The sequence below is a fragment of the Boleophthalmus pectinirostris genome, unplaced genomic scaffold (assembly GCF_026225935.1).
Source record: "Boleophthalmus pectinirostris isolate CB_2022bp ecotype Guang Dong unplaced genomic scaffold, ASM2622593v1 HiC_scaffold_20, whole genome shotgun sequence".
NCBI classification, from domain to species: domain Eukaryota; kingdom Metazoa; phylum Chordata; class Actinopteri; order Gobiiformes; family Gobiidae; genus Boleophthalmus; species Boleophthalmus pectinirostris.
Window position 1 is genome coordinate 22,223,670 of NW_026571153.1, and position 24,734 is coordinate 22,248,403.

The 24,734-nt window shown below is 38.1% G+C and overlaps 1 protein-coding gene across 1 annotated transcript in view; it reads right to left on the minus strand.

Moving 5' to 3' along the window:
• The window catches only part of arap2 (ArfGAP with RhoGAP domain, ankyrin repeat and PH domain 2), a 192,902-nt gene that overhangs the window by 60,044 nt on the left and 108,124 nt on the right, over nt 1–24,734 (minus strand). Inside the window, 2 exon segments of the mRNA XM_055156121.1 lie at nt 2,614–2,758; nt 18,103–18,231. Coding sequence (XP_055012096.1) covers nt 2,614–2,758; nt 18,103–18,231 — 274 coding nt within the window.

A 24,734-nucleotide genomic window follows, 5' to 3' on the forward strand; every position in this document is an offset into this window, starting at 1 on the left:
GCTGGTAGCTGCAGTATAAATAACATTTACAAATAAAAGCACGTTTGGCTCTTCAGAACATCTGCTGGAGTCATTAAGCCGTATGTTTAATCACTGGACATTAGCATATATAAAACAGCAACACTGCAAAAAGCAATAAACAAGTTAAAATGATGGATTTTCTGATGGACGGTCGGCTACATGCTTATCTCCAAGGAATTTCCCTGGAATGTTCCATGGTGTGACATTAAACATATCCATTCAGCATTTACTCATTACTGGTGTTTCTATTGCTCAAAAATATAATAATTCCTTCTGTGAATAGGGGCGACTCTCCACAGATCTGAACTGTAATGTAGAATAGTGCTGTAACCCGCTTGTCTCTTGTGATAGTTGTGATAGAGATGGTTTAGTCTATCCTGTGGAACATTCTAGATAAAACAATAACATTTCCTTGGAGACAAGCACATGGTGGACCCCACTAGAAATGTTACGCAGTGCACCTTTTACTTAAGAACATTTGACTTTATATGAGTAGATTCAAGTTGACAAGTAAAATTATCTACTAATGGAGTGTGCTTTTCTTAATTCAAGCAAATGCTTTTCTCCATGGAGATGTTATTGCTTTGTCAGGAATGTTTCACAGTATGTTATTAAACAATTTTACCTTTACAGAGACCAAACTAGACCAAGTTACAGGTCAGATCTGTGGAGAGGTGATCCCGCTCACAGTCAGAATGCCTGTTTTTCTAGGTATTTTTGAGCTATAAAACCATCTGTAATTGAATAAATATAAGGTAGAACTGTTTAATATCATACTGTGGAATATTCCAGCCAGAGCAATGACATATCCATAGAAACAAGCAGGTGACAGAACCCCAACCAAAAAGTTATGTAGTGCACTTTTTAAGAGTAGCAAGACATTTTCATATTTATGTACAAAAAGTGTTGTTTCATTGGTAGATAATTTCAGTTACCAAGTAAAATTTACTCAAAACATGATAAAAATTTCTTAATTCAAGTAATCTTAAAGGTGCACTGTGTAACTTTTAGTTGGGGATTCATCACCTGCTTGTTTCTATGAATGTCATTGTTTTGTCTGGAGTGTTCCACAGTATGACATTCAACAGCTCTACCTTACATTTATTCAATTACAGATGATTCTATAGCTTAAAAAACTGAAATTCTGACTGTGAGCGGGCTTACCTCTCCTCTTTTTTCATGGAATTTAATGCTATACTCTGAAACATTCCAGATAAAGCAATAACATCTCCACTGAGAAAATTTGACTGATCATCCACCAGAAAAGTTACATAATGCAATTTAGTTTTTGCAGTGAACACCAAAGCCATTGAGAAAGGCCAGGGCATCTGAAATAAAAGTGTTGCAGTCACCGGAAGTTTGCAAATAAATAACAACTTTGCAGAGCTGTGAAAAGGGGGCGGGGGCAGTTAAAATGGCGAACGCAGCGTTGCTCAAGTAAACAGGAAATATAACTGTCGTAAAGCCTTGATAGCTCCAGTTAAATTGAATAATGGTGGAATAAAGATTATGCTAAGGGGACGCATGATGAGGGTGTGGAAATGTTTTAAACTTGTATGAACCAGAGCTATCAATCAATTACAGTTAATTTAATGAGAATATATCTGTTTTAATGTGTGAGGCCCGTGTGTCTTTAATCGTGCACGGACAGTGACTGGTGAAGCTGGATTTATGGCAGTCATTTCACTGGTGTATGGAGGAAAAGGCGGCGTAAATTCACTAGGTTCATTCAGGATGGGCACTACGGCTGATTTGCATTTTTGAATTAATTTTGCAAAACTTGCTTTATGTCCAAAATAAAACAAGTTTAGTTATTAGCTTAATCAGAGTTGTGTTTTGAATGATTTGAGGCTTGAGGGCTAAAAAAAAATCTGTTTCCTTCTCCTATTTCTGTGCACTGTTCTGTACTTATATGACCCCCAGGCAGGAAATGTAGTTTTTAAAGATAGAAAACAGGAAGTTAATGGTTTTAGACCAATAGTGCAGTTTACAATGAACAAAAGGGAAACTAATCAACTTACAGTTTAGTAAGTATATTTAAAAAAACAAATGTCTTCTTTAAAAGGGGCTCCAATATTGTGCAAAATTGACACTTGTGAATATATATAATGCTTTTACCTCCTAAAAACAGACCTGGAGTTGTGTTTTGTTTCATTCACATATTTGAGTAACTCTTTATTATTAGTCTGTCTACATCTCTAAAGCTCAAAATGCTCTTTTCCACCTTGTGATGTCATGGAGCACTATTTTAGCTGAATTTTAACAGCTATCTCTTAACTTTTGTTTAGTAAAGATGGGCTAAAAATCATACAAATAGTGAAAACATCTAGCATTTAAAAACACAGTGGAGCACTTCCTGTATTACCACATGACATCACAAGAAGGAACACTGAAGAACTCAGCCTAAATATGCAGCGTTTGTGTGTTAAATATGTGTGAATGAAACAAAACTAAATTACAGGTATGTTTTTAATGAGGAAACAACATTATAACATGGCTAGAAACTCAAAAGAGTCAATTTCGCGTAATATAAGACCTTTAATATCAAGATCGGGTTTGAAATTTCAGCATCGTGACAACAGACGTTCGTACCCAGCTCCAGTCATGGTCTCTGTGTTGCTGACCGCCACACTGACCACCTCTGCGATGTCCACTCTGCCCAGCGCCGTCGGGCTCCTCTCGCTCTCATAGTAACTCAGAAAGCCCCCCTCCAGAGTGCACCAGCGCCTCACCAGGTCTGAAAAACAAACATTTATTATCAGTAAACCCTCCTGTCCAAGTCTGGCTCTTTATCCAGCCATAAAAGCCATATTGTAAAATCAATTCTACAGCCCTGGACTCTTTGAGCAACACTTTTTCAGATGTTTGGTTTGGTTTTGTGTACTAAAGTCTTGGTGTTCTCGGACTAAAAGTTCTTGTACAAAAACTTTACAGTAAAAATAATGTCTGTTTATACTGATACTTCGCAGCTGATGTATGATTCTAACTGTAGGCTCTGCTCTATCTGAGGCTCTGTTGGACTTTAAGATGAGTTTTTTTCTAATACAAGTCACTCTCATCTTTTTACTGAAAATTAAATACCTAAACTTTTTTCTTAAGGTTTCAGATGGTTTTAAAACATTTTTGTCTGTATTTGCGAAGGTTTGCATTATGTCACTATGGTACCTCTTAAACATTCCACCATTAGAGTACACGTAGAACACCCCCAACATGATGTTGCTGCAAAGTATCAATAGTGCCTTTCAAGATACCCAAAGTGCTTTCTTTACAATGCATTATTCCCATAGAGCCCTCACTCAGTATAATTCAGAATGCTAAAAAAACGCCCATTTCAGCACTATTTGCAGGTACTCATAGGGTGCTAGAATCATGTGTATAATTTCAGCCCTGGAATTGCCAATCTCTACTGAACTAAAGGTAAAAGGGCAGCTGCTAACTTGAAAACTACCGCTTCATAACATCACAAGGTGGAACAGAGCATTTAACACAGCTTAAAGCTTACAAGAGTCAATGTTGCATAATATAGAACCTCTAAAGCAAAACTGCATAATTTCATTGCAAATTTAAAGTAATTAGAACTCTTTTACTTTATAAATCAGTGAATATGTGTTCTTTATCTTGCAGTGAAAGCATACTGCTACCTTCCTATAATATATAACAAATTGGCCATTATTTATCATGTCAGGAGTGGAAATTAATTACTGCCTGCAATGTTCGAGATTGGTTTGTGTACAATTAGCAGCACTCTAACCCTATTAAACAGCTAATGACGCTCCAAGCTAAAAAGCATTTAGAAGCCTCCTGATAAGACTTGAGTGTGGGTGATAGCTGTACAATATGGACTATCAAAATCCTCTTTACAAAGTCGCTGATCTGTTTTGTCACTTCCACTTAACACGTAGTCAGGGCTGCTGTTAAACGTGAAGATAGTCTCCTCTTTGAAACATAAGGGTGAGAGTATATGTAAAGAGAGTCACTATCTGGCGAGCATCCACGTGGGCCTTTAACTAAGAGGGAGGTTTCATTAGCTTTGGTCCAGTGGAGGACAATAGGGTCGTGTAAAGTGTACAGCTGGAACAGTGAGCAGGAAAGATGGAGAAAGTAGTTAAAGACAGATCTCTACTATAGTTAGGATGGCTGGAATTATAATCAATACTATTTCTGCTACAACAATTAGCTCCAGTTTACTTATTATTTCTTTATTATTCTTCCTTTATTATTTCTACAACAACCCAACAACTATGACTTTATACTATGGCTGTACTGCTTCACAACACTATAACTTGTATATTGTTTTTAGTTTGTTTTAAAACTACGTACTGATCCAATAGTAAATCTCAAACTGGTAAATTATTGCAGACATACTATGCAACATCTTTTAACCATGTCATAGCTGTTTCCTCTTCTCATTTACCACCCTCTTGAAGTTGTGGTTAAGTTGCAAAATTGTGACTTAAAATGTGCAAATTCTAACAATGATCCAGGGGTTATAGATTATAACTATAGAACAGACACAAGCACAATATGAGTTCTTTAATATGTATTTTATGTGGTTGCATTGTGCATGTGTGATATTGTGTGAGTGTGTTTGGGTTATGAAGCGTGACAGAGAGCGACAGTGAGACTTGTTCTTATTGTTGACTGAATGTAATTATATTGTGTAATTGATTTCTGTAAATCATGGACGGCAAATGGAAACTTGCTGTTCAGCTCTAATCTGCTGCAGAACATCTGTTTTTTATTATCTTAATGTTGCTGTACATTGTCCCTTCAAATAAAGACTGAACTACACCTCTGTCGACTTCTAAACTCAATCCAGAGTACTTCACAGGATCAGTGCACATACTTTTAACACTTTTATACCTTTAATCTGCAGAAGTTTTTGTCATGTTACAATTCACTGTTTCAGATTATGGTTGGCTGGTGTTGGTGTGTGTGTTCGTGTGTGTGTATTCTGCTGTTTTATGGAGCCTCTTGGTCAGGTCGTCACATTAATGAGGTGTACTCAAGTGACTAACTTGGTAAAATATCAAATAATGAAATAAACAAAATTAAACCATCCATGGGTTTTGGAGTCATGAAAACGTTGCAATAAGAAACCAAACCAAAACAAATTAATATTTCTTCTGAATCGTGAAAAGTCATCAAAATGTTGCCAATTAGACACAAAGCTGAAACCAAGAATAGATAATAAAACTACTAGTATCATTGCAACTTGCTACTTTTTACTCAAAGAACAACTTAAAACATACATTTTCCACTATATCTACACAAACATAATAGCATATACAGCTATACTGGTAATTCTGTATTCAATTTATCTATTTGTTCCCAAGGGCAGTACTGCTATCCATTTTCAAGGTTACAAGTATCTAAATATATGCATGACTCCAACACAGAACCAATAGAGTCAGAATAAAGCCTCAAGTATCGCACCGATTTCAATCAACAAAACACCATCTCCGTGGCGACGCTGCAAACACACACACCGTGCAAACGAACACATGCACACGCACGCATTGTCTTCCCTGACTTGTCTGACGGAGCCATTTACATCGTCAATGAGCGTGAAGTTCACCAAAACACACCTAATTTTGGATTTTCTCAAAGTCACCGTGCCATCTGGCTTTTTCTGTTCCGCAACAAACGCATCGGAAACGCAGCATCCACCCCTCCCTCCCTCCACCCACTCCACTCCATCCCTCCCTCGCTCCCAACGTCTCCCGTCGCTACAAAGTTTCCACTGTATTCCACTCATGAATATGCTAATTGCGAATCCCTTTGCCAAAACGTGTGTGATGTTGTGAGGGAACTGATATAGTCCCAATAAAAAAGAAGTGACTACAACTGGCAGTTAGACGGATGTGACAAGAAAAGGACAGCGCTACTTTGCAACGCTTCAGCTTCCTGTTGTTTTTAGCGATAAATACGGTGACAAAAAATGATTCATATCTCATTACTTCCTGTGACATTTTGAAAAAAAGGCTGTCTCTCTGACCCTACTTTTCTTCAAGTGGGGAAAAATTATCCCGTCAGCTTCACACTCGCAATCTCAATCAAAGCAATCCTGCATGCACCTAGCTGCCGTGTGTTAAGAGACAATGGATGGTATTTAAAGTCATTACAAGTTCAATCTCCCAGGCTGGATGCGAGGTTGTCTTGGCGACGGAGGAAGAAAAGAAGAAGAAGAAGAAAAAAAAAAATGGCTGAACCACTCTTCCAATGTGTCCCCCGACTGTTGAAATGTCAAGTCCTTCGTTTCCAGGCAGAGGGAATTAAGTTGTTGTTTTGTGCTATATTTGGGACTTTTGCAACCCCCTGCTAACCCAGTATAATCCGTTAATAAGCAATTTCTCCTTTTGTGGTTTTTGTAATGATCGCCCTCAAATACGCGTTTGGTTTTTAAAGTCAATGTAATCTTCTATCCAGCAATAACAGAACTCATTACTGACATCTTCTTTTGCAAATAGACTACTCGCGAGCCAATAATGAGCAAGATATTTGTATTAATACTTTGCAGTGACATCATGCTGGGGATGTACTACTTGTATGTTTATGGCTTATGAATGTTTACAAGTTGCCATGGTTACACAACATTACCAAACACAGACAAATACGCTTTAAGATGGTCTGAAAACTCAAGAAAAAAAATACTAAATGGATTAAAACGCATTTTCAGAAGCCGGTGATCAGTACGAGCGTGCACGGACCTGTTTAGGTGTTTGATTTTCAACAAAAAGGTGTGAGTGACTAACTAAAGCATCTCTTTCTGGTTAGACTGTTTCAAATTAAGGCTCAGATTCAAGTCTATAGGCTTACGCTTACGTCACAAACCTGGGAGACGTTTGGAAAGATGCGATTACAACTTCCGGCGGGCTCTGTTCTAGGAAAAATTAGAAAATGGCCCAGTTTTCTTCATCTGCATGTCACTGTAGCATTCTCTTATGTTCGGCTAAACAACAATTACAACCATACACTACTGGTCAAAAGTTTTAGAACACCCTAATTTTTCCACTGATTCATTGCAATTTAAGTTGTGCAAGTCCAATGAAGAGCTTGAAATGGTACAAAGGTAAGAACTGAACAGCCAGAGGTTTAAAAAAAAAAGATAAAAGATAACAAAATACAAGACCGAGCTATACCAAAACTACGTCAGGAAAAAATAACATGATGGTAAGCTTGAAAACATGGAGTGTCCAGCACAGTCTCCAGACTTAAACCAAAGCCAAACAACCTACAAGTGTCACACAAGTATGGGAACTTCTGCAACAGACTTGGGAAGAACTTTCTGAGGAGTATTTGATTTCTATTATAAAAAGAATGCCATGAGTGTGTTCAGCTGTTATTTCTGAAAAAGGTTGACACTTGCATGAAAAGTTTAGAATATGTTTTGGTCAACAGTAAACAGTAAACAATAAAAAACTGTAAAACGTGTGGTATTCTAAAACCTTTGACCGGTAGTGTACATCAGTTTTCATCACTTCCCCTCTGACACACAGCTCTGTGCGCCCTGGGTACATGCGATTAGAAGAGATGAGGGCGCCAAATTCCAGATGATTCCAAACAGCACATACCTATGCAGTCTTAATTTTACAGCCGATCACATTTACTTCAGTGGGTTTGATCACAATCGGTCGGTGAGTCCAGTGTCGGTAACTGCACTGAAGTTGTAATCAGATGTTTCCAAACGCGTTTCTAGGTTGTGACATAAGCATGAATAGAGCCCATTTGAGTAACAGAGCTTCAGACAGAGCAGTACTTTCAGTTAGCATCACACACCCGCAAGTAATATTGATGACATCAGCTGCAAAGTACCAACAATCTAACTGCTGCTACTATCTAAGTGTGAATGTACGACTCAAGGGTCAGGAAATGATTAAATACACAGCAGCATCTCGTCACCTTGGCTTTTCTAATGTGGAGTTAATGATGTCGCGGCCTCGACGTCAGGAGCAGTGTCTCATAACCCAGAGTCTGAACCTGACCACACACTGAGACGTGAACGAAGCAGGACACACTGAGGTTAATGAGAGCAGGTTTCTTCAAAGGTTTAACAACTAAATCACTTTTTGATTACACTACACCAGCCCTTTCAACTTTTAGACAGTTTTCATTCTCTGTTATGGCCTAGTAATGGGTTTCTGCTTACTGTTATTGATACTCTGTCATCAACAATCCCTAGAGGTGTCATGCTAACTGGAAGCACTGCTCTGTTGGAAGTTCTGTTACTCACGTTAGAGTTAAGAAGCTTTATTTTAACACAATCTGTCCACATATAGAGCTGACTTGGTTGGCTCTACAACAGGTGAGATTATTTGTGCTGTTAAACAACTCTCTCACACATAAAATTTGTTTTTCAGTTAAGTCAGGCTCACAAAAACAAGACCATGTACGCTCGTACTGATCACAGGCTCCTGAAAATGTGAGTTTTACTTGACTTTTCAGCTCTTAAATCTTTTTTGTCTTTTTGTCACCATGGTAACTGATGAACATTCCGCCAATAGAGATGCATGTAGAACACCCCCCAGCGTGATGTTGTCCATAAGCAACATCTGAGCGCTTTTACCATTTAAAAGATATAATTTGTTTTAGATCATTAATTGCATTCATTCTAGACCAATGGATGGCAAAACCAACACAGCATTTGAAATATTTGTCAATGGAGATTGACATTAAACGAGCATTATGTAACTTTTCTGGTGGAGATAGGGTTCGCCATCTGCTTGTCTCCATGCAGATGTTATTGCGATACCATCAAAGCAACAATATCTCCATGGAGACGAGCTGGAGGCAGATTCCCACCACCAAAAAAGTTACACAGTGCACCTTAATCTTAAACCATTACATCTACTGCAATTACAGCAAGTGGATTGACTAAAATAGTAGAAAAAGCATAAAAGTCTCAAAGCAAGTATAATTTAATGACCCATAATTCCAATCTCTTTTATGTACTTTTCATTATTCACCAATAATGTCTCCACAAGTTATTTTCATCTTCTTTCTGCGCTGAATCTCTTTGGAACCATTGAATGTGTTCCTGTGATGTGTGCCGGCCTCACTGTGGAGAACAATGGTGCTTGATTCACAATCGGGCTGCAGCTGCGTTCCAGACCCAGCTGTGTCCCCCGCGTCGCCGCGGCAACCAGACCCTCGCGCTCACTGCAGGGGTCCGCCAGCGAGCCTCCGACAACGCACACGGGGGAAGGAAGCCGGGCTACTGCACGCATCCAGAAACATTACTCCAATTAGATCGAACACCAAGAATTCCCCCTGCTCACGAAGAAAGGGGTGTTCATGGAGATTTTGATGTTGAGTTTTTTTGTTTTGTTTTTTTCAGAACTTTATTTAAAGGTGCACTGCATGACTTTTCTAGTGGAGTGTCTGCCATGTGCTTGTATTGAAAAATGTCAGGCTTGTCATTTTGGTCTTAAAATGTTCGTATTAACCAGCTCTTCATCAGCTACAAGATTCTGGTGTTTTTATTTCACTATTTCGTTAATAAATATTCTTATTCCTAACATGGAATTTGACTTCAAATCCGCCCATATAACTGCTGTCCTCTCCAGACACACATCAGTCCACTTTATCTTGATTTCTTTGACGTCTTCATTTTGTTCTTGGTTTCTTTGGCAAACAAGGACAAAATAAAGTTTCAAAACAAATCTCTTCATCAAATCGACCGTAGGAGGAAGCTCAAATACCTCAAGAAAACCCAAAGATACAGAAGGAGGACATCCAGGCCCAAAATAGCACTTCCATCATGACTAAAGTACTCTAACCATCAATGCACAGCTCATAAATACACCTTGGTATTTATATTGACGCTACGTTCGCTTGGATCGCTCCGGTATCTGTGGTAGCAGCCATTTTCGAGCGAATCTCCCTTTTCCTCTCTTCCTCCTCCTCCTCCTCTTCCTCCTCCCAGTCCTCCAGTCTGCGCCAATCTCCTGCCCATCTCAGCATCAGACTAAAATATCTGTGATGAAGACATCTGCCGGACAGCTTGTCAGGGGGGCTGGAAATGGAAATGGAGAAACTGCAGCGATCTGAAAGCCGTGTCTGTGCCAAAATTACAGCGTACTTCATTACACAGGCGAGGATGGGCAGATATAACATCAGATGAAAAATACATGTCTCTCTTGGATTCATGCTCCCAGTACTACACAGCACTACACTCTCATTAAGGCAGCAGGGAGCTCAGAGAAAACAGTTACAAGAAGTCCTTAAGGGGTATCAGCACCAGGACAAACGGTTTAAAGGCCCTGTACTAGGCAGAATTGACTCATGTGAGCTTTAGGCCATGTTAGAATTGTTATTTCCAGCAAACATACCTGGAGTTGTGTTATGATTCATTTAACAGTGTTTGAGTAATCCTTTATTATTAGTCTGTCATCTCCAAGCTCAAAATGCTCTGCTCTACTTTGTGATGTCATGTAGTGGTAGTTTTTCTTCACACGAAGTTCATATTATTAAATTCATATCATTAAATTTTCTCTCCATTAGGTTAGATTACTGTAACAGCCTGCTCACTGGCCTCTCCAAATGAGCTGTGCTTGGGTCCTGACTCGAGCCAGGAAGTACAAACACAAGAGTCCTGTACTCAGGTCTCTGCACTGGTTCCTGTGGCTCAGAGAACAGACTTTAAAGCAGCTCTGCTTATGTACAAGTCTTTCTATGGCCTAGCACCAAAGTACATCTCTGACATTTTAGGTCCATATGAACCATCTCGAAGGACCTCAGGGACCAAGAAGGGTCCAGGTGTAGCCAGAGTGTTTCCATCATGGTATGAGAACACCAATTGGGCATTCCTGGTAGCGAAGTTTCACAAGGGATACTGGGTATAACGTCATTTGCCCGAGAATTTTTCACATGGCAGTGGAGCAGCTTTGACTGTCGATGTTGTGTAGCTTTATCTTCGATGAAAGACCATGATATCAGGAAGTTGGCTATTTATTTCAACAACATTAATTGAAAGGTGTTCTTATGTTGGCTGTATCACTGATATAGCTGCTGTTTCGTCTTAATTGTGTCTGAATTGTATCCGAATCTGATACTAACACTAGCAACACACATTTGGTATTAGCTAATCTCATGTTGGTCTCATATATTAACATCTAGCCAGACAAAAGCTACGTGTTATACGGTTTGTAGATACAGACTAAAGTTTGCAGCAAAGTTTTTGTTCATTATTTTATGATGCAGCCAGTATTAGTACAATACATCGTTAAGTTGGTGGATGTGACGCTTCATTTTGGTGGTAAACATGGGCAGTCAGCGGTTCAGAATCATGCAGCTAAAGCCTGGAACAGTCTTCCTGAAGATGTTAGACAAACCTCTACTTTAACTGTTTAAATCAAGGTTCAAAACCATTTTGTTTAGCTGTGTATATGACTGAAAGGTTTTCATTTTTCATTTTGCACTCTTCTCTCTAATTTAATGTCTCTCTCTTTTTAATTTTACTATGATTATTTATGTTTTGATGTGTTTGTATTGTGATTTTAACATATTTCTTACTCTGTAAAGCACTTTGAATTACTTTGTGTATGAACTGTGCTTTACAAATAAACTTGTCTTGCCTTGCCTTGCCTAAAGTTCATATTAACATGTACTGTGAAAAGACTGCGATAAGAACCCACCACTACTGCTGCTACTACAGCTGCTAGTACAATCATCGCTGGGAGATTGCTTCACTATTTTACTATCTGCTCGGATATTTGGCTTTCCAATAAAACTCCTCATCCTCTTTTGACAGTGCAGATGCCATCACAGCTCTCCAGATGAGGAAAACCCAGCTAATCAGAAATTACGAGTGTCATTTTACATCTGCCACTCACCATTTTCAGACTAAGTGCCTATAGTGTATCAGTACTCGGTCCCCACTCACTGAAAGCCATACGCACAAAATACGTACTTGTAGTGGGCCCATTTGGAGCTATAGAGGTGGAATAAACAGTGTAAACCATGTATAGAGCGCAACCGTAAATAAAATCCATCTCTGCAACAACTAGCAGGTGTTTATTAGCCTTATCTCCCCCCAAATACAAATTAATGTTCCTCCAAATGGAAAACAAGTTAATTTCTGGAGTTAAAACTGCACCAGTGATTCCAAAAGTCGTGGCCTTTTACCTCAATGGGGTAATGAATTTGGACAGAAATACTTTAAACCAAACCGAGACTGCAGGTTAATGTATATATACTGTAGCTGGCTAGATGTAATTTGTGTTACAGAATTTGATGATTTCAGATGATGGGGGTGTTCTAAATGTATCTCTACTGGCGGGATGTTCACCTGTTACCATGGTGACATAATGCACACATTCATAAACACAGACGAAAAAGTTTTAAGGTGTCTGGAAACTCAGGGAAAATACAAAATGGATTTAAACACATTTTCAGGAGCCTACGATCAATACGATTTTTTCTGGGTTCTGTTTAGGAGTTTGGTTTTCAACAAAAAGGTGAGAAAAGTGTCTCCAAACTTTTGACTGGTAGTGTATGTACTTTTAAAAGGTGCTACATTACACAGAATTGAGTCTTGTGAGTTTTAAGCCATGTTATAATGCAGTTACCTCCTCAACAACATGCCCAGAGCTGTGTTTTGTTTAATTCACACATGTTTGAGTAATCCTGGTTTATTAGTCTGTTTACATTTCCAAAGCTCAAAATGCTCTGTTCCGCCTAGTGATGTCATGTAGTAGTAGTTTTCTTTTATTCAGTAGAGCACAGGTGTCAAACATAAGGCCCGGGGGCCAGATCCGGCCCTCCAAGACCTTTAATCTGGCCCTCAGCTGATTTTCTACTAAAATATTTTGATTCTATTTTCTATTTAAATATTGGTAATTTGGTCTCCAGCGTCTCTGTACGTGGCCCCTCCCACCAGAGCAGCACAAATGAAGACTTGTCTCTTTCCAAACGCTCTTAAAGGATGATCGTTTTGACTGTTGACCGTGACACCCTCATCAGAAAAATGTCCAACATGAGAAAAGTGGACACACAGTGAAAAATTTACTTATTCCTATTTGCATATGAGTTCATGTTAAAACATTGTGTTGAAATTGCATTTTTCTTAAAGTTTCAGGTTGTTCATTATATTATAATATTTTGTAAAATAAAGAGTTCATCAATTACAAAATAATTTTGTAATAGATTTGCATTTCTCTGCACAAATATTTGAACTTATTGCTATTTTTATATGCCATAAGTTTTCTTATCCGGCCCCTTTGGGATCAAAATAGGTTGGATACGGCCCCCGGACCAAAATGAGTTTGACACTCCTGCAGTAGAGTTTGGCAATTCCAGGGCAAGAATAATCTGAATGATTCTAATGAAAGTGTATGGAGTTTATACAGTGGAGCACTTCCTGTATCACAACATGACATCACAAGTGTTTTCCTTTTAAGTGAAGAACTCAGCCTAAATATGCAGGGTTTGTGTGTAAAAAAATGTGAATGAAACAAAACACAACTCCAGTTTTTGTTTTGTTTTTTTGGATAAGGAAACAACATTAGAACATAGATCAGAAAAAAAAGCAAAAATGGGCCCTTTAAATTCTCTGGCAATGTGGAATGCACCTCGATAAATTAAAGATGTTCTCCCATAAACAGCTTGTAGTAATTTCCCATAAAGTGAAGACTAATATCAGATTTCAGCTTCTGAGAGAACAAAGACCAGGTTTAAAGGACCCATATTACCCATATTTAAGAGGTGCTAACTTGAACACTACCAGTACATGACATCACAAGGTGGAATAGTATTATGAGATTTGAAAATGTAGATAGGCTAATAATACAGGGCTGCTCAAACATGCATGAAAAAAAAAAATTAAACCCAAACAACTCCAGGTTTGTGTTTGATGAGGTAACACCATTATAACAATTATAACCTTGCTAAAAGCTCACAAGAGTACAAGAGTCCATTCTGTGTAATATAGGATCTTTAAGGAGCTGTACCTGAGCGTTTCATTTCGCCTTGAGTAACACCTATGAATTATTAAGAGTCATTCTATGGACTATCAAACCACTAGGTCGCAAGGAAATGCATTCTGGAGAAGTTTCAGAAATAGCTCATCACCCCCCTGGTTTTAACAGCGCTTCTTACCCGTGATTGAACAAGTCTGAAGTTTAAAATTGAGCCCATCTGAATTTTTCAAAAGCTCAGCAGCAGTTAAAGCTCCATTAAAGCACAGCGGCTGAACCTGTCGCACTCTGCATTATAGATGACATAACACGCTATTTATTGTACTTACCTGATAGAAAGAAGGATGGAGGGATGGAGAGAGGCAGAGAGAGAGAGACAGAGAGAGAGAGGTCATGGTTTGATTGATGGGAAGATTGTGAAAAGTGACTAAATGTATGTTCCAGGAAAGATAAATACCAGAGGCTTCATCAGTACTACAGTAAGCGTAAGATTTAATGGTGCAGTTAGAACATGTTCTATAGCAGTGACTTATACAATCTCTATAGCTTCAAAAAGTACATCCAATCGTCTACTTTTCTTTTATTCGAAGTGATTTTAGTAGAAACGCCACATTTAAAGGTGCACTGTGTAACTTTCCTGGTGAAGGGCCTGCTACCTGCTTTTTTTCTTCATGAACATGTTATTGCTTTGCCTGGAATGTTTCACAGTATGATATTAAACCTTTCTGTCTTCATGGAGACCAAACCAGGCCACGTTACGCGTCAGATCTGTGGAGAGGCAACCCCGCTCAAAGTCAGCATTTTTCAAGATATTTTTGAGCAAAGGAAACACCTGTAAATAAATAAATGTAAAGTAGAGCTGTTTAAAGTCATACTGTGGAACATTCCAGACATAGCAATGATATAACAAGCAGGTGACGGACCTCCAACCAAAAAGTTACACAGTGTGCCTTTAAAAAAGATATATTGTGCTTGTGTCCGGTATATAGTTAATCTATGACACCCGTGGATCATTGTGTTGGCAAATAGGATGTCATGAAGATAAGTGATTAAAGACTGCTCAAACGTGCACAAATCACTCCAAATACAACTTCGGGTGAGTAAACAGTGAAGTGGGAACAATTATAGACTTATCGCTGTAATTAATCATGAACAATATCTATTTAAGATCAATATTCATGTATGTAAATATACACTATGTAGGCTGCCTTTTATTTCTGCATTATTTTTGTGGTAACATGTAACAATTTGAAGGTACAATAATTAGAAGTATTACTAAAAACTTCTAGGGTGCTTCATTTTGGTATTCATTTACTAGAGCTCATATTTTAGTTTGTTCAGAAAAGAGTTTACTGGAATTGCTGTGACAGGCCTATCGCCATGACAACTCCCAAGTGACCCACAATTAAGTTCATGGGCTTCATCTTCCCGCTTTGAGGACTTTTATCTCATTAAAAAGGTATATTTTTAGTCTATTAGTATGACAACCGTTTTGATTATTGCTAGATTTTTATTGCTCTGAAAAGCATGTTTTGAAGGGGCTCCCAAAAACTCTGCATTTCATCCATGGGAGGGACTTAACATTCTGTTGCAACCATGGCAATCCAATTTTAAGCAGTGTTTTCTATTCATCTGAGCTGCCAAGTCTAAAAAACAGACTTATATTTACAAAACAAAGCTTTATTTATACCTAAAATTATAACAATACATTCAGATTTTCTTTTACTTCCTGTTGATGCATCATCTTCCCCCGACCAGCCGCCTCATATTAGTGTTTATGATCACAAATGTTGATTTTTGACAATATATTTTTCATAATCAGGTTAGGATCAGGGTTGGGTTTAAGGAAAGTCTCTGAACCTTATTTGTATTGGGGAGTCCCATGTTTTGAAGCAAAAATCTGTATTTTTTTTCTCCGAGCAGCCAGTATTGAATTCAAATTCAGTTGTTTTTATGCGTTTACCGTATAGAGAACACATTTGCATATTTTTCTTCTTATAAATCAAACCTGGCCTAAACAACTATTAATTTAATGAATCCTGCCCTATATGTTTCTCTCATGGGCAAAGTCCCAGACCTCAGCCCAGTTCATTAGCGTAGCCTCCACCCAGCGCTAAAGCTATGTGCAGACCTGATGTAAATGTGGACGGATAGGGGAGAGTGAGCTTATTCTAGTCACAGGTACCTCCAAGCTGTCAGAGCCCCAGCAGCAGCAGCAGTATCAGCTCACAGCTCCTCTCATCTCCCCCCGATAGCCCCCTCTTCCCCGGGGGCAGCATCTGAAGCCCGCTCCCTCCGTAATTACCCATGGGCCCTCCTAATGCTCCAGCTGTTTGGGCGAGTGGGACCGCACCGGAGCAGGAGGTGCAGAAAGTTTGGGTGTGAAGTAGATCCTGATTAAAAGTTTCAAACAAAGCGGGGAAACAATGCAGCTATACTAGTTCAGACGAGTGAACTGTTCAAACTTTTGTCTTAAGCTTACACTGTCATTTTGTGTTAAGCTCTTTAAAAGGTGCACAAGTAACTTTTTGGTTGTGGGTCCATCACCTGCTTATTTTTATGGATATTTCACTGCTCTGCCTGGAACGTTCCAAACATTAAACAGCTCTACTTTACATGTAGTCAATTTGTGTTTTTTGTTTACATGGTCATTTTGTGTTAGACTCTTTAAAGGTGCATCGTGCAACTTTTCTGGTGCAGAGTCTGTCGCCTGTTTGTCTCCATGGAGATGTTATTGCTTTGTCTAAAATGTTTCACAGTAGAGGTTAAACCCATTTATCTCAAATCTATCTCAAGAGAGACCACTATAAGCCAGATCTGTGGAGAGACAACCCTATTCACCGAGAGATTTATTGCATTTTTCATTAGAAACAGAATGCAATGGATAAATGCGAGACAGATGGGTTTAATGTCATATTATTGCCTGTAATTTTCCACAGTATGGCATTAAACGCATCTATATAAATGGAGACGAGCAGGTGACACCAGCAGGCCAAGCAGGAGAAGCAATAAAAACAAAAACAAAAAAAGATATTGCAATTGAATAAATACAGATACATTGCATACTGTGGTACATTTCAGGCAAAGCAATAACATCTCCATGGAGACAAGCAGGTGACGTACCCTCCATCGGAAAAGTTGCACAATGCAACTTTAAGAAACATAGGTAGAAAGATGGAAAGATAGATGAAAGTATTAAAAACTCGCACGGTGAATTGCAAAAGTGAATACATAAATGAAAACTTGTGCAAAACTTTTCAGAGCTTTTAACCATTTTTTTTTTTTTTTATTAAATCATTTTAGTTTAAATGTATTTTCTTATTGGAGATTATATAATAAGTTAAAGATGCACAGTGTAACTTTTCTGGTCTAAGTCACCTGCTTGTCTCCATGGGGATGTTATTGCTTTGCCTGCAATGTACCACAGTATGAAATGTATCTGTATTTATTCAATTGCAATGTAATTTTTTATTGTTTGTTTTTTAGTGTATTGTATGTTTTTATTGCTTCTCCTACTTGGTCCCTGGTGTCACCTGCTCCTCTCCATTTATGTAAACACATTTAATGCTATACTGCGGAAAACTGCAGGCAAAGCCATCACATCTCCATAAAGACAAGCAGGCGGCAGACCCTCCTTCAGAAAAGTTACATTTCACACCTTTAAAGAATGATTAATGTCTTGTCTCTCTTAGAAAATGTGTGCAAAGTTTGTTTTTAGTTTAGTTTTGCTTCCTCCCTTGTTTCCTGTACTTTCACTCAAATTGCTGTTCACTTCAATCGCAAGAAGTTTGTGCGAACACAGTTGTCAGAATAGACTTACAAAAAGTTACATTTCTCTACTCTCTTCCACTTCGCATGTCCCGATTGTTTTGGAATTCACCAGCGCTACTTCTAAAAAACATACTTGGAATTTGACAAGTATTCTCCGGGGACGTATATGCAGATCACACTTGAGAGACACCAGCATTGATCTCCTCCACTCAACTGGTTGCCAAACGGATTAAACCATCGGCAGTTTGACAAGTGACGGACTGACGCTGATTGATCGGAGCAGACCCGGGCGAAACTGCTTACAAATGGGCTGATGCATTGATCATCCTTGCCGGGGGTGAGATAGGGAGCTGAGGGGGTGGGGGGTGACTTGCAGAACAGCGTGTAGGCTCACCGTCGCGGCGTTGGCGGTCCACGGTGGAGGTCTTGTGCGAGCCGGAGCCGATGTAGAGGAAGCCATCCATGAAGGGAGAGGAGTCTGAGGGCAAGGCGTAGTCTGAGCACTGCTCCAGTCTGGGGAAATCTGTGGAGTGAGTGAGATCGTTTAATTTTCATGTAAAATTGCAGTTTTTGGAAATATTTAAATGTGAGCTTTGAGCCATGTTATAATGTTACCTCCTCAAAAACATGCCTGGAGTTGTGTTTTCATTTACACAAGTTTGAGCAATCCTTTATTATGAGTCTGTCTTTGTCTCCAAAACCCAAAATGCTCTATTCCACCTTGTGATGTCATGAAGCAGTAGCAGTATGTTAATAGCTACATTTTACCTTAAGTTCAGAAGAGACTGGATGAATTCAGCCCTGGAATTGACAAATGATTCGAAGGTGTATGGAGTTTAAAAACACAGTGGATCACTTTCTGTATTACCACATGGCGTCACAAAGTGGTTTCACTTTGAGAGAACTCAGCCTAAATATTCAGGATTTGTGTTGAAAACATTGAACAATTTGAACAAAGCACAAGTCCAGGTATAATATTATATGTTTGTGATGAGGAAATAACATTATAACGTAGATCAGAAAAGTGCAAAATAAAGAGGAGGTATTTTATTTCTATGCGGTATTAAACACTATCACATAACATTTAGATTACCGTGTTACCTTTGATTGTTTTGAAAATGCTATATTCACTGAAAACATGTTTTATAAATTGCAATTTCATTTTTGACACTCTGAGTCTCCGCTCCCTTTGCTCTCCACAATAAGTCTAATGAAACTACTATTTTATATCTTTTTTTTATATTTTTGGAGAATTCTTGTGTGGGAGCATAGGTGACGTAGGCTTGTGGGCTGAGTGGGCCTCAAACATACTTGGATGACATTTAAAACCTCATCAGGCATGTTTTTGATGACGGAACAACATTATAACATGGTAGAAAGCTCATAAAAGTGGATTTTGTATAATACTCCCCTTTGTCTTACTTCCATACAATTTAAAATTGTCAAGTAAATACAAGTTGACAATCTGAGTACATAACACATAAGTTCAGAATGTTGGCACAGTTACAATGCAATTATTTCTGTTCACAAAAGCCTTTTTTCTTTCATTATCTTGAGAACAATAAACCCGCAACAACTATGCATCAAGATGTGCCGGTAAAGCTCAACTGAGCTTCAATTCTAGCTCAAAAGATGAATCATTGTTGTAGTCAATTTAAACTTTTAATTACAAAAAATATATGCTAACATTTTCAAAACAACTGCTGCAATATTAACAATTCTCGATATATCTCTATTTGAAAACTATTTAAAGGTCCTATATTACACAAAATTGACCCTTGAGCTCTAAGCCATGGTATAATGCTGGTGTCATATGAAAAACGCCCCCGGAGTTGCGTGCAATACTGGCCTTTAATTGCCAAATGATCTTGATTACTTAAATGTCAACTATTTAAATAAAATGTTGACTATCTGAGTACATGACGAAAAAGAAATAATGAAAAGAAGAGTTTCAGAATGTAAGACAAAGACACAATAGAGTCATTTCAGTTCACAAAAGACATTATGAAACCAAATTCAGCTTGTAACTTTTGCTGAGTGCAGATATGAAAAAGAAAATCTGAGATATTTGACTTTCTGAGACAAAGTTATGAATTTTAGTGTTGATCTAAGATTGAGGCAGACGGGGCTTAAGCAACTGTCTTCAGAAATGATTATTACATAAATTTAGATTCTAGAAAGGTTTTGTTATTGGCAGTGCTTTCTCTTAATTTGTTATTTTCAGGTGAGTTATGTTTTTGAGAAGGGAAAAAAGTGAACACAGTGAAAACAATTATCTACAGTTAGAGCTGACAGTATATTAGGGCTGTAGTCCACTAACCATATCCCACTAAATTCTTGGTCGAGTAAAGATGAGTCGACAAAAAAGGGAGAGTGGCAAAAGCTCTCAAAACTTTTAGATGTCTCTGTGTATCTGACCCAAAAATATTGCACTCACAAGACTCCACCTACATCTATTCATGCAGAAAGAACACATGGAAAAAATTATTTATATGTACAAAGGTAGATCAAATTTAGGATTCACTCCCAAAATTCCAGCTAAGTCACTGCACACCATCTCCTCTCTGTTGTTGTCCCATATAAATCCTAATAATCTTAAATCCACTAATACAAATTGTGGTAAATTTTGGTATTGATACTTTGTAGCTAATTCCATCATCATTCTCTGGAGATGTGATGCTAACTGTAGGCACAGTCTGAAACTGCTTTAATCTGATCTTTAATCTGAGCAATCTGACCAGAAAGAACTGAGATGATTTGTGCTCTTAAAGGGACAGTCCAGAATTTTGTACATAAATATTTTTTAAAATATTCCATCCAGTCCTTGTATTTGCAGAGGTCGCTGGTGCTAAGCTAGTGCATGTCAATGGCCATAGTTATCCTGCCACTAAAAACAGTCTTACCCACTCCACAAAGCACCCGAAGCAAAACTATTATTACACCATATGTCGATGTAAATGTCTGTGTTGATAGAATAATGTTTGAAATAAAACTAACCTTGCATCACATGAATCGTCGCATGTTAAGGGACTATTTTCTCAGCAGCGGAATTTTACCACTAAGATAGGCGCCTTGTGATATCAGTCCACCGATGAAAAGCTTTCTATCAGGAAGTACATCTCACTGCTGCTGCTCAGACATAAATCCTTCAAATGCAAGGTTGGTTTTACTTCAAAAATTATTCTATCGACAGACATTTACATGGACAGTCTGGCGTAATAATAGATTTGCTTCGGGTGTTTTGTGGAGTGGGTAAGACAGTTTTTAGTGTCAGGCTAACTATGGCCATAGACATGCACTAGCCTAGCACCAGCGACCTCTGCAAATACAAGGACTGGATGGAATATTTAAAAACGTGTCTCCACACGTCTCCAACACTCTGGCTCACTAGGAAATGAGGTCTTATGTACAAAATTTCAAACTTCAATCTTCAGTTAGTCACTCTTACCTTTTTGTTGAAAATCAAACAAGTAAACTATGACTGCTCATATTGATCACAGGCTACTGAAAATGTGCTGTTTAAATCCATTTTGTATTTTTTCTTGAGGTTTCAAACTCTTAAATTTTTTTGGCAGTGTTCGCAAACGTGTGCATTATGTCACCACGGTAACTGATGAACATTCTACCTTATAAACACAAGTGGAACCCCCCCAAGTCTCTTTTCATAGCAGAAATGTACATACTGCCTCTGCATACACATCATTTTCACACCTCGAGCCCTTGAAATAAATGAGTCCAATTAAACTCCCATGATGTCCTGCGGTCGTTAGAATAAATTATCTTATTATCCGATAAGATGACCAGTTTGAGCGCTTACATGTCAATAATGAGTTTTATCCTCTATCTACTGGGACTGTGGGGCGCTTGGAGAGGGATAGTGGTAATCCCAGGTCGTAGCCACATGTTGTCCTTCAAATACAAAAGAAAGGATTTACTCTGTGTTATTTCCAAGTGTCCCAAAGCAAAGACAACGTTCCCAAACAGGTCTGTACTTTAAACTGCTCTGTACTTTAAACCGGCTTTAACCTTCCAATGTTAGAATCACCATAAAATTATCAGCAGCCCCCACTCATAGCGGAAAACGTGATTATACAAACTGCTGTGTATTTAGTCATGCTTGTGGTCAGTGTTTTGTGAATATAAGATAATGTGTTTAGGGGAAATTTCAAAGTGTAAAAATCCAGTTTAAAAAAAACAACTCTTTTTTTTTTTTTTTTTTGCATTCTTAAACTTAAATGTATAAAATAACAGTTGGAAAATAATTACATTGCCAAATTATACTGTTTACTTAAATGTCAACTTTTTAAATTTATGTTGGGAATCTAAGTGCATGATATAAAAACTAAAAGTGGAAGAAAAGAAAAAAAAAACACTACTACTACAACAATACTACAACTACTACTAGTACTACAACAATAACTACTACAACTACACAACTACTACTACTACTACAATAACTACAACTACTACTACAACAACTACTACTTCAACTACTACTACAACTACAACTACTACAACAACTACTACTACTACACCTGTTACTATACAACTATTAAAACTACTACTAGTACTACAACTACTAACATTACAACCACAACTACTACCACCACAAATACCATTTCTGCCTATTACTACCACCACTACCACCACCACCACTACAACTACTACCATTACTACTAATATATTTACATTTATTAAGTTATTAATGTGTGCATTGTGTCACCATGGTAACTCCTGAACGTTCCACCATTAGACATACAAATAGAACACACCTGCATGACGTCACTGCAAAGTATCAATACCAGTAACAGTTCACGCTTGCATCATTTTTTTGCTACTCTCATTTTATCTTGGACTAGCTTCAACAAATATCCAAGCTTATCGTTCACAAAATTCAATTAACTTCAATGCCTGGATACAATTTCTGCCTGTACCTTGGTAATATCTTAGAGATGTTATCTTCTGAACCTCCACGGCTCTCATCAAGCGAGGTACAATAACTTTAAATGAAAATACTTTTAATTGTGTTGGCATTTCCCACCTTTATGAACAAATCTGACAGATCGTACCCTGACACAGCTAACCATCGCAGCTAATTTAAGAACATGCTGGTGTCAGACTCATTACCTCTATGCATATTAATGAAGAGATAAGATTTGTATGTGTGGACCATTTATCAGATAAAGAGAAAAATAAATTGGGTAAACAGGAAGGACGCAGATCATTATGCATATGTACAATCTTGGCATTTCAATCTGAGTATCTAAAAAAGACAATAAATAAAATCTTATTTGTTATGATAAAGAGGGTACACTCCAAAGGTCATAGGTCATTTTCAAGAATCCAACTTCAAATACATTGTTCCTAAAAAAATTTAAGGATATTAAAGGTCTATACTGATCCAAATGGTTCTACTGAAGGTGTATGGAGTTTAAAAAGTAGTGGAGCACTTCCTATATTCCTATATAACACATGACATGTTTTGTGTTCGAGAGAAGAACTCTGGAGCACTTTGGATACTGCTTTGTTTGTAAACTGTGCCTCATTTATCGTGGGGGTTACGTTCTAAAAAAAAAAAAAGCACAATAGGCGAAATCCACAAAGTAGTCAGCTTTATTTTTATTTTTTACAATTATTAGATATGTTTTAAGGCTGTAAAACCCCTCACCACACACTTTATACACTTTTTTTTTTTTTTTTCCCCCCAGACAGGACAGTTATCCTTGCATCCTTCTTAAAACTTATAGCTGCTGTTGTCCTTATGTTATTTTCCTCCTTCTTTATGTAACGAACCAAAGATTAATTTATTCCTTAATGGCGCCCTACTGCTGCGTAACTTCTACCTTCCTTTAGCATGTCCGGAAGTCCAACTTTTGTGCGATGGTTTGAATCTTCCTCTGTCTTTTGGGTGCAACTGCAGGAGCCTTTGTTGAGAAAGTTTAATCGACATTGTGGGCTTTGTCGGGGAGAAAAGTTGCAAACATACAGCACTTCAGAATGCTCGCAATCAAACATTTGTGTAAATTTGGCAAGCTGAACGCATTCTGTACTGTACAGGAGACAAGGCACGGAGGAGATTGATTGACAACGGTCTACAGTCCCTTAGCCAGTCAGGACGCAGGGGGAGGAACACAATGCGCATTCATATACTGTAAATAAAAACTTGCAAAACTGTGCTAAAAACAAATCCAGCGAGGCAGTGGAAGGGATGACTGTATAGAAATAAAGTAAATTTGGATTTGGAATAAAACACAGGAGGTTCTATATTTTTGAGGAGGTAACAGCATTATAACATGCTTCAGAAAACAGCCCTTGAAGTCCTATGGCTGGGTGATATAATTCTCCACATATTAGATCACAGTTTTCCATTTGATATCATTTTGACTTATTGAAAAAAAAAAAATGTCTTTCAATATCAATTTTCAAATATATTTCTCCAAAGTCTGAATTTTACCCCAAACCACATTCTTTTACTGACTCAACTTAAGGGCTGGCTGTAAACCTCTCGATTACAAACACCCAAGCATCACTGATGGTTACAAATGACTGAATCTCTATTAAAATGTGTTTACAACTCCTTTTTTAGTATCGCCAGTTTAGTTAAGAGCAATCCCCCAGTCACCAAAGTGTTTATATTAAGATTCACTTGACAATATTTACTCAGAGCTCAGAGGCTTAGTACACTCTTTATTCAGTGCACAGACATCAGGCCTTTATGGGAGTCTGAGCACAAACAGCTGCTTCAAACTGCTATAATGTTTGTCAGTAACATCTCTATCAACGCAGAATATGTGGGGACGTAATCAGGCAAGTGCAGACAAAAATTTAAGTCAATTTATAATTTTTTTTTGTTGTTTTTCAAAGCATCTTCCAGTTCCTCTTCGCTTCTACGGATGTAAATAAGACTGAGTTGTTGGAGTGGCAACAAGGCTCTTTCTGTGTGGGTTCTGAGCAGTCCCTGGGGGGGTCTAAAACTGGACTCTGTTAAGATGCGACTGCTCTGTGGTCTTACTTAGATGAAGGGGG